The following is an 11,082-nucleotide window of genomic DNA, read 5'->3' on the forward strand; positions in this document are numbered from 1 at the left end:
CGTAGCGTCTCAGTGTTTACAGCCAGCACAACGGCCATGTACTACATAGACAACCTGGGAGGACATGGTCCTCCTCCTTTTGTCAGGAGTCCATCCATCTCTCGGGACTTGTGCATAGCCCACTCGATAAATCTGGTAGCATCCTTCTCCTTGGCAATTTGACTCAGCAGGGTTTTCCTGTCTCATGAGTGGTCGCCCTGCTGATGTGATGCATTTTGTGGCCAAAAGTGGGGTTTTTTTCCCCCACATATGGACCTGTTCGCTTACCGCGAGAACGGGAAATGTCCGAGGTCCTGCTCCTTCTAAGGTCTCTCCCCGACCGATCTTGGACGCTGTCCTCATGCTGTGGAAGGGCCAATACCTTTACGCCTTCCCGCCGTTCCCCTGGCTCATTGGGTCCTGCTCAAACTTCGCAGGAGCAGAGCGCGCATCATCATGATCACTCCAGCGTGTTCCAGGCAGCACTAATACGCCACGTTGCTCGGCCTGTCAATAGCCTGCCCAATTACCCTGCCACTCCACCCAGTAACCTCGTACCTCAGGACCACGGCAAGACTTCGCCACCTGGACCTGCAGTTTCTTCACCTCACGGTGTGGCTCCTACGTGACTATCGGGGTGGCAGGATGCCTTCCACCTGGTCAACGTACCTGGCCAGGTGGAAGCGTCTCTCCTACAGGTGCGAAACGCTTAAAATCTTACTCCTGCTGGGGTCTCGATCCCCTCTATGTTGGATCTACCCTCCGGCCTGCAACAGCAGGGCTAGCGGTGTTCGCCGAAGTTACACTTGGCAGCCATCTCTACCTCCCATCCAGGCTAAGGTGGTCGTTCTGCTGTTCTCACACTCTATGGTTCGGGGTTCCTCAAGGGCTTGGAGCGCATACACCCTTAGGTACGCCGCCCCAGCCCCAACCTGGGACCTCAACTTTGGGTTTAACCAGACTTATGGTCTCCTCCATTCAACCCGTTAGCGACCTGCTCACTGCTATACCTGTCTTGGAAGACAGCTTTCCTCGTAGCCATTACATCGGCCAGACGAGTCTTCGAGCTCAGGGCTCTTATGGTGGTTCCACCATACTTTATGTTTACAAAGACAAGGTGGCAGTTACGTCCACACCTGGCCTTCCTCCCTAAGGTGGTTTCGGCCTTTCATGTTACCACACTCAACGTGACGGGGACAACACTCCTGGACATCTGTAGAGCGCTCGCTTTTATGTTGAGCGGACAAAACCATTTTGTAACACGCCCAAACTCTCGTTGCAGTAGCAGTTCCGAAGAAAGGCCTACCTGTTCCTCTCAGTGGATCCTTCTCATCTTGGATGATAACGTGCACCCCACTTGTTATGATTTGGCTCACATTTCCCCAAGCCACATCACCATGCGTCTAACCAGGGCTCAGGCTTCATCTGCCGCCTTGCTAACTCGTGTACCTACCCATTCGAGTATTTCGCGCAGCTCCATGGTCCTCGGTCCATTACCTTGCTTCGCATTATGCTCTGGTTCAACAGCAGTCAAGAGATACGGCAGCTTTTGGCTCCGCAGTTTTACATTCTGCCGATTTTTCACTCCGACCCCACCGCCTACATAAGGCTGGGAATCACCTAACTGGAATGGATATGAGCAAGCACTCGAAGAAAAAGACGGTTACTCACCTTTGTAACTGTTGTTCTTCGAGAATGTGTTGCTCATATCCATTCCACACCCCGCCCTCCTTCCCCACTGTCATGAGTAGCCGGCATAAGAAGGAACTGAGGAGCGGTTGGGTCGGCAGGGGTATATATCAGGCACCATAGTGGCGCCACTCCAGGGGGCGACCTGCCGGCCCACCGAGTGTTGCTAGGGTAAAAGTTTCTCCGACGAACGTGCACGCGGCGCGCGCACACCTAACTGGAATGGATATGAGCAACACATCTCGAAGAACAACAGTTACAAAGGTGAGTAACCGTCTTTTCCTATGCTATCCATGGGCTATTTATATGAATGATTAAAATTGCCCTTAATTCTGTCTTGATATTTTAGAGATGTTCTGGCTATGGCCAGGTCTACACTAAAAAGGTATATTGACCCAAGTGAATTGCTCAGGGGTATGAAAAATCCACACCCCTGAGTGACTGCTGTTAAGCCGACCTAACCCACAGTTAGATGTTGCTAGGTCAAAGGACAGATTCTTCTATCAACCTAGCTATTGTCTCCTGGGGAGGTGGATTAACTACAGAAATGGGAGAACCTCTCCTGTTGCTGTAGTGTGCATTTACACTGAAGTGCTATAGAAGCTCAGGTGCAGGTATAGCATTTTAAGTGTAGACATAGCCCGAGTGTAGACATATCAAATGTATATTTTAATAGGTTTATTTGCTGTTCCCCATTCAAATGTGAGCTATGGCCCTCAAAAGCAGTAGACACTACAGCTCATCTCCCCAACCTGCTGAATGACTCACCTACAATTATTTTAATAGTCAACTTCAGGGATGCTCCACCTAATTTCTAATAAACATTAGTTTGATATTAAAAACTATGGAGAAATAGAAAAATTTACTCCATATGCCCATAATGATTGAAATGTGTTTATTTGTGACAGATAGCAATTTCTTACAGTATCCTGAATATGAATTTTATTAAATTAGGTTTAATACCCATGGAGTCATATTAAAAATGCGATTGTTTGAGCTGTAGGATTGTATGTAATTTTTCTAGGGACGTGACCAATTTAAATTCTAGGAACTTCAAAAAACTGTTTGGGACAACCCATGAGAAGTGGGTTCTAGGAAGAACAGGGAGATGTTTTGGAGCCACGCCCTAGGGAGAAAAACCCACTGTCTACTATTTGTCTGTCCCTGGAAACTCCAGCTCAAAGACCCCCCGAACTATATGAGGGATGGAATAAACTTTTCATGAGGGTGCTAGTTTTGAGCTAAGGCTGTTATGAACTTGTAACCACAAAAGAGACCCCTTGGGAAGGTGTAGGGGGCTTCAAGAACTCACCTTTCAGAGCCCATCTTAGAGTCCATTTGGGTGATATCCAGTAAGCTTATTAGCATGCAGGTGGGTTCTTTTACTGTACTGAATGTTTTCTCTAATGATTATACCTAAAAATAAAATAGGCTTGCATAGGAAGTGCTGTGTGGTAACTAATAACTGTGGCAATTGCACTGTTCACCGTCTCTGAGAAGACAAAGCAGATATGCTTAGGCAGTCTGACTTTTTGGGGGAATTCACAGTATGATCAGAGCTATGCAACCTGGAAATAGCCTGGTCAGGAGGAATTGAGATGCATATCTCTACCCAAGAGAGGTGACAGCCAGGGGAGCCTGAAGTTGAGAATGAGGGCCCTTGCTGGACTATAGAGGGGGAATACAGATGCAGTTGCCCTGAACTATAACGTATGTGTCATGTCTTACTGTAGCCATGGTGGTTCCAGGACGTGAAAAAACAACAGAAATCCAAAGGAATTGATGGCTTACCCATATCACTGCCATCTTACACAAAGACTACAACCTCAATGTCTGCGGGGACAGAGAAGTGCAGTTTAAGTTTTTTTACTGAGTGTCAGAACAAATTTTAAATTTATTTATATATATGTGTATGTGTTTTACAATAACAATAAATGGGTTTCGTTGTCTGCGCTACAGCACTTAGAATGGTTGCAAATTCTTCTTCCTGGGGTTGCAAAGAGCAAAGTTAATTCGGTAATTCCAGTATTTTGAAGTGGTTGTCTAAAGTTTAGATTAACAGTTTCAGGATAGCATCCTATAGCACCCAATTATTGTGGATTTAATATGGCAAATACAAAAGCATTCAGCTGGTAAGTGGTCAAGAGTTTTACGAAACTAGGAGGTATTAATGGAATTTGTACCGGCACATTTTTCAGACACTGCTTTGGGACTGTCCTCCAAGATAATTTGTTTAAGAAGCAGTAATACTTTAGGTTGATCTTGCATCATTCCTGTGATTTGGTAGTAAATATGAACTCTTCACAAATGAATTGTTTGTAAATGTATATTGCGTTCCTGTGAAGACCAGATTAACTAGCTTCTAAATACAACTTAGTCTTCATACAGCAGTTCCTTATTTCATGCAGCATTCTTCTCACAGTCATACATGTCTTGTAAAATATTATTAATTGATCACTGTCTATCTCTTTTTTGCTCTTATATTTATTATTTATTATACTTTAAAGATGCCAGGGAGCAGAAGCTTTTGAAATTCAGCATTCTGGGTTAGCTAATGGGATTTTCATGAAGTTCTTGAAGGAACGCATGTTGGAGGACAAGAAGATTACTGTGTTACTTGATGAAGTTGCAGAAGGTGAAAGCAACCTACATTTTAACTTTCCTTCGCTTCCAGTTTACAAAAAAATCCTTTTTTTTTTCTTATCTAGAACTCCTCTTCTGCACTGAGTGTTCTTCACTTCCTTCTCTAAATTATTACTGCGCTGTGTAAACCCACCATCAAAATGCAGCTACCTCTTGTGTAAAAACTGAAACATCTTAATAAAGACCCCTGTCTGTAAACTGATTTGAGCGCCTGTGGGATGCAGGGTGCTATACATTTGTGATGGAATTTGTATTTCATTTGTTGCTTCAAAAGCTTAGTATTGAAGCATGTTTAAGGCTTTCCCCTACAGGAAAAACTTCAAGTGCATGAATAAAAAAGCATGTTTAATATCTAATATTTCTGAACATGGCTGGGGTTTAATATGCAAAAAAAGGTGCTTTCATTTTCACTTACTATTTCAAGTGAGACAGAATTAGGATGTATATTTGTTTATCTTTGAAGCATTTCAGAAGCACCCCTTACCATAATAGCCCTGCTATTGATGAGCCACCATTATATGGCATTCATACTGCTTATTCTAAGTTTTTGTGAGTATGCAACTCTCATCAGAGTTTCCAGATGATTATATGGTCACGAAAATCACACTCCTTTGTCATGTGGTCTCTGAATGTGACTGCTAGCCCAATTGACTTGTCTAGAGACAGACTAATAAGGCTTGAATTCTGTGTGTCACAGTACAGTATTAATACCACATCTGTTGGCATAACCATTATTTACTGACTAGACTACAATGCGGGACCCTATTCATCACTTGTTACTCAGGCAAAACTCCCTGTGTTGTTGATGGGAGTATTACCTGAGTGAAGAGTGCTGAAGAGAATGTCTTAACTGAGAGTGAGTATTCTTTCAAAGCATAGAAAGGTAGACAAGAGCATTTACATGATGGAGTATATGCACAGGTGTCCTTTTTTTTTTTTTTTTTTTTTTTTTGGTACATAAGTCTACTGGCTTTTCAATAAAAATATTGTCCAGGTCTCCCAACAGCTGGAGACTTAAAATCTGTATAATGGGCCACATTCTTCTGTCGGTTCCACTCAGTGAGGCTACAGGATTGTAAGTGAAGACAGAATTTGGCTCAGTGTGCATATCTGACAAGGATTCATAAATCAGAAAAGCCCAAACCAGATCTCAAATATGCAACCAAATTAGTTTGCTGTTGACAAGACAGAATGTAGAAAATGTGTTACAAAAGTTAAAACAATTCAGATTTAATGTGCCAGTGCGATAGGGAGAAAAAGGAAACGATGATGATTGTGTGACTAGCTGGAGCAGTGCACATGTGCTGCTTGATTAACAATTTTGTTACCACCAGTTGAGGTATGACTTAACCATGCCACTAGAGTGTGGATCTATAGATGATAGTTACTTTTCAGTTGCTACTTCCTTGCCTCTCTTGCATTTTCTTCACTACGCTGCTGAATCAGCACCATACTGAAGATTTTTTTTCTTAAATGTGGAGGCATGTTGAAAACAGACACAGAAAAAAATTGTTCTCTTGAGACATCTTGCATGTTGCCTTTCAGCTTTGAATGAATTTGAATAGCCAGTCACTAAACTTCCCTGAAAATGAGTTCATCACAGAAATGCGGACACAACCATAACCATAATGCCAATGATGTAGGTGCTTTAATTATAATTTCAGGAGCTTTGATTCCTACAAAAATATTTGAATCTTATCTTTAGATATGGGTAAGTGTCACCTTACCAAAGGCAAGCAGGCTTTGGAGATTCGCAGCAGTTTATCTGAGAAGAGAGCATTAACAGATCCCATTCAGCAGACAGGATCATCTGTAGAGTCCCTGGCACGGAACTTACAGTGGGCCAAAGCTCATGGTACAGTAAACTCTCTCTTCCAAAAGATCACCCTTTCAAGATGTTAATTTCATTATTAATTCTTTATCTCACTTAATATGCATAAATAACTCAATTGAAGATTTGTGTAGGTATAGTGTCTAGTCCTTACCGTTGCTTTTTTCACTGGCTATAATATATTGAGTAGAAATGTGCCCAAGGAACAAAGTTCAGAGGACTGTTCAGATCTTGGAGGTTTTTGCTTGGGTTTATCTCTGGATTAAATTATGAAAAATATGGGATGCTAAATTCATCTCATGTGAAGTAACTTCAAGAGCAGCATATCAGACATTACACCTGACTTCTTTTTTACTAAAGCAGGAATAGTCGTCTTTTTTTCCTGATACGTTTGAATGTGGTATTGAATTGTCTGTAATGTATTTGAGCAGAAGATTAGCAGTCTGATAAGCTTTTCTTTCCTCTCTAATCCCTTTGCCACTTTTACAAATTTATAGATTTGATAGGTGTCCAGTTTTATTTGAGCACCAAATTCCTATTTGTGTTTTTACAATTTTCTCCCTTATATATCTGGTTTAGTGATTTCATGCTTGGGCCTTTTTTTAATCACTACACAGGAAAGAGAAATGTACTGGTTCTGCTGTCAGAACCAGGGGTTTTAGGTTTTTTCATTTATTTTCAGAACTTCCAGAAAGTATGTATCTTGACTTTAAGTGTGGTGTTCAGATTCAGCTGGGGTTCGCAGCCGAGTTTTCCAACGTCCTGATCATCTACACAAGGATAGTAAAGAAACCTCCTGAAATACTAGTTTGCAAAGCATATGTTACAGACTTCCCACTTGTAAGTATTTCCTATTTGTGTTTCATGATTGCTCTGTATTTAAGTTAGTGGTTGTCTGCTTGTGCCAGACTACACCTTTGGGGGGAAAAAATTCAATTTTGAATTCTGAACCAAGCAGAGGATGCATATAGAAAACAAATCTTATGATCTTGTTGAAACTCTCTTCTTCCCCTTCTCTTCACATCCTGACTTCTGTTACTTGTTAAATCTAAATTAGGCCTGATCCTGCAAGGTGCTAAATGCCTGCAGTTCCTATTAAAAGGATCAGTCACTTAGGACACGCTGCTATGAGTTACCACATACAGGTGCACTACCACCCTCATGGATCCCCACTGAAGTCGTCATAGCTAGAGAGCAGTGAATTGCAGGATTGGAACCTTAACTTGTAAACTCCCTAGAAAAGGAGTCTTGTTTTCTTATTCCCTTAAAGTACCTAGCATGCTTTTGGTGCTGTCTAAATAATGATTGTAAAGAGAATTACATATTTGTGAATTAACATATTAAATAACTGTCTTTTTCTCCTATAGTGCTGTTACTATAATACCACCATATACTACATTGTGAAGTGTTCAGACCACCTGGTATTACAGGAGTATGAAGACAAGTTTCTTGCCCCTAAATAGCTTGCACTCTAAGGCCTTGATCCTGCAATAAGGAGTGCATGATCAGAGCCCCGTGGAGATCAATGGGCTCTGCATGGGCATTGGGCGTCTGCCTGTATAGATCTAAAGACAGATCAGGGCCTTAACAGGCAAAGTACAGAAGAAAGTGAGGGAGTGGGATGCAGTTGAAAGCCAAGATTCTTAGTAATAAAGTTTAGTGTGTATCTTATTGGGTTCCACATTTTTTGTTTTGACATGTTTATTGCATTATGTCAATATTATTGTTACTTCCCTGAGGGCACAAGGGCACCTGGGCATCTTGGAAGAAATAGTGTTTTAATTTTGAATTTATCAAAATGTACTAATTGTATAGCAGCTTTAGAACAATTGTACTCTGAAAATGACACATTTAAGGGAAACTAATCAGTTGTTCTAATGCTACCTTAGTATACTCAAATCTAGAAGAGGAAAGCTCTGGCTTTTTTTGTACTATTAGCTGTAGTAATAGGTAGCAGTCCAGCTGCTTGCAACAGCACCCTGAGTTTTGACCTCTTGGTTTGAAGTGGAAAAATGATGACTAGAGAGAAGAGGAAATATCTGAGAGGAGATGAAAATGGGGGAGGAAATGAAACTTGCACATTTTTTTTTAGTTGTAAGAAATGGGGAAGGAATCCACCTTGAGTTGCATTTTAGGAAGGCAAGAGATAAAACACAAACAACTACTCCTGCTTATGACTGATGATGAATTAAGCAGCCTAGGCAACTCTCCTCATACAAGATTCAACTAATATTTGAGAATTTTTTTGTTAAGAAAAGGAAAACACTATTTTAATAAAGTGTGTCAAAATAAGTTGTAAGTTGAACTCAAATCTTAAGCTACTTCACATAAAATACAAATGTTCCTTTTTATTTTTTTTTCACATTGTTTTACTAGTTTTTAATACCTACAACTTAATTCTCCTTTTTTGTTTGCAACAGGACTTGGATATAGATCCTAAAGAGGCAAATAAAGGGACTCCTGAAGAAACCGGCAGCTATTTAGTATCAAAGGATCTTCCCAAACACTGTCTCTACACTAGACTAAGTTCACTGCAGAAACTAAAGGTGGTTAATGCGTTATTTTTTGTCTCGCCCATTTGTTTATACAGTACAGATTAATCATATTGCTTCACAACTCCAGTAAAAGAGCTGGATTCTATATGTAATTGATATCAGGGATACTGAATATTTTCAGTAATTGCCCAAAGCATACTCGCTCATTTAACATTTATTCTAGCTGCTTAGAGAGAGAATGGCTAAGAGCACGCTTCAGTGACTTGGCTCTGTAGCTGGCAGACTGAAAATATGTTCCAAAGAGAGAGCCAAAGGATATGAAATCATATTATTCCACGAGTCCCCTTTAAACACAGCTCTGGAAAATGTGCCTTATAGGTTCAGAAGTTTGATTGACTTCTCTGGAGGAATCACACCACCTTTTACATATCATGTTTCCATGTCTATTTGCTCACTAAGCATGATGCCTTAAAGCAGAGCCATAAGTTGAAGTCATTAGTAAAAAGTGGAAATGTTGTTATAAATCTCTTTAGAATCCAGCCTGTGTCTTGAACCCATCGTGTTTTAAAGCACTCTCACTTTTCATAGTTAAATGTTGCTGTTAAAGGATCAGAAGTGGACTATAGGATTTTCAGGACTTTAGCTCTCTGTTGTATATGATCTACTGTATTTACTTTCCAACACATTATGCCAGAGGGTAGCACGAACACTACTGGAAATTGCAAAAACTTAAGAGTGTTTGTGGAGGTGGGTGGGATAAAGAGTGCCATACTAATGAGTGCCTTCTTATCCTGCTGCCAGCAGGTTTATAAATTCGGATCACCCATGAGTTATTGTTACCCCAAAACCCCATATTCATTCAGGCAAGGTGCAAATGGCACCTTTATACTGTTATTTCTTTTGCGGTGGAAAGATTTTGCTGAATTTGGTTACCTAAAATTCAAATGAAATTTGGAGGGGAAGAGAGAAATCATCCCATGAATATACCTGCAGTACTCCTCCCTCTGCTTTCGTAGTTGTTTCATTAACAGAATTTCACGCATAGAGTGACAGGGGAAAGTCTTTTCTGGTAAAGAAACAGCTAGAGCTCTGACACGTGGTTAAGCGGAAAAGATATGGTGACGAGGTCTCTGGGTGTTAAACTTAGCTGTATTTAAACACAGTATGAAGTGAGTGTGCAGAATTTCACTGTGAGTTTACATCTTTTGCAGCCTCATTGATTCCAGTGAGAGTGTACTGAGAATAAATCAGTGCAGAATTTGGCCCTGTGTGTGTGGTATACGTTTAACTGCAAGGCTTATGGCACTTCAGCAATTATGCTTATTGTAGGTCTATTTGTTGTTGTTCTTTAAATGTGTTAATTGCTCCTTCACACAAATAATCACTTTGTAAAAAGTTTGTTTTACTGTGTTTTTGAGGGAAGAAATAATTTTGTCTCTCATTCACAGGAGCACTTGATCTTCACAGTTTGTCTGCATTATGAATATCCTGGAATAGATGATTCTCTGGATGAAAGGAAGGAGGTTAATGTTGGGAAACCTCTTATTGCTAAATTAGGCATTCATCATGGATTTAAGGAAAATTGTTGCAAGTCTAACAGACCTTTCCATACCCAAGCATCCACACCTGTGGCAGCTGAATACTACCTCTCTCCTAATCACTGTCAACCAAATTCCTACCCAGGTGTTCACCATCCAAACAATGCTCATTCAGACCATTTCAGGGAGCCAGAAGCATGCCATTGCAATGTGACTTTGAATGTGCTAACTTCAAGACAAGAAGCATGGACTTACTCATCCCACATAAAAAAGAATAATATACCAGTAGAAACAACTGATGACACTGATGACCTGGGATTCAGCTTCTCCAACAGCCTCAGATTATCTAAAAAGCAATAGCTATCACCTCTGCAGAATGTACAGGAGCCTCAGTCCTGGGCTAAGGCACTCCAGCGCTGATTATACATTCTCTGCGCTGTGTTCATGTTTTGAGAGAAGACAGTACTGGGAATTGTGGGTTGGTTATGGGTCAGTATATTCTCTCCTTGGAAACTTCTCAAATCCAAAGAGACAAGAATGGAATATAAACTAATACTTCACTCTTGAATTTTTTTCAGCAGTGAAGACGGGTGTGGGGTAATCATGGGGAGCTGGTGGCAGGAGAGATGAGGTGGAGAGAAGCTTGAGCTGGGTACATGGGAGCCCCACAGGAGCTAACCAGCAGGCACCCTATTATTGGCTGCAGCTGTGCCAGCCAGCAAAAGAACAGAGCAGCAAGCATGTAGCATTGAGGCCAGGTCTACACTGCGACTTTAAATCGGTTTAATGGCCGATATACCGATTTAACGCTGTATCCATTCACACGACGTCGTCATTAATATCGAGTTAAACGGCTCCTTAAATCGATTTCGGAACTCCTCCCAAACGAGAGGAGTAGCGCTAAATT

The 11,082-nt window shown here is 41.1% G+C and overlaps 1 protein-coding gene across 2 annotated transcripts in view; it reads left to right on the forward strand.

The window, feature by feature from the left end:
- The window catches only part of MALT1 (MALT1 paracaspase), an 81,507-nt gene that overhangs the window by 64,959 nt on the left and 5,466 nt on the right, over positions 1-11,082 (forward strand). For both annotated transcript variants that reach the window (XM_032776381.2, XM_032776380.2), the window contains 5 exons: positions 4,176-4,303; positions 6,017-6,166; positions 6,825-6,982; positions 8,563-8,688; positions 10,086-10,928. In XM_032776381.2, coding sequence (XP_032632272.1) covers positions 4,176-4,303; positions 6,017-6,166; positions 6,825-6,982; positions 8,563-8,688; positions 10,086-10,535 — 1,012 coding nt within the window. In that variant the 3' untranslated portion in view covers positions 10,536-10,928. The remainder of the gene's footprint in view (positions 1-4,175; positions 4,304-6,016; positions 6,167-6,824; positions 6,983-8,562; positions 8,689-10,085; positions 10,929-11,082) is intronic.

Source organism: Chelonoidis abingdonii, chromosome 6 (genome assembly GCF_003597395.2).
Source record: "Chelonoidis abingdonii isolate Lonesome George chromosome 6, CheloAbing_2.0, whole genome shotgun sequence".
NCBI classification, from domain to species: domain Eukaryota; kingdom Metazoa; phylum Chordata; order Testudines; family Testudinidae; genus Chelonoidis; species Chelonoidis abingdonii.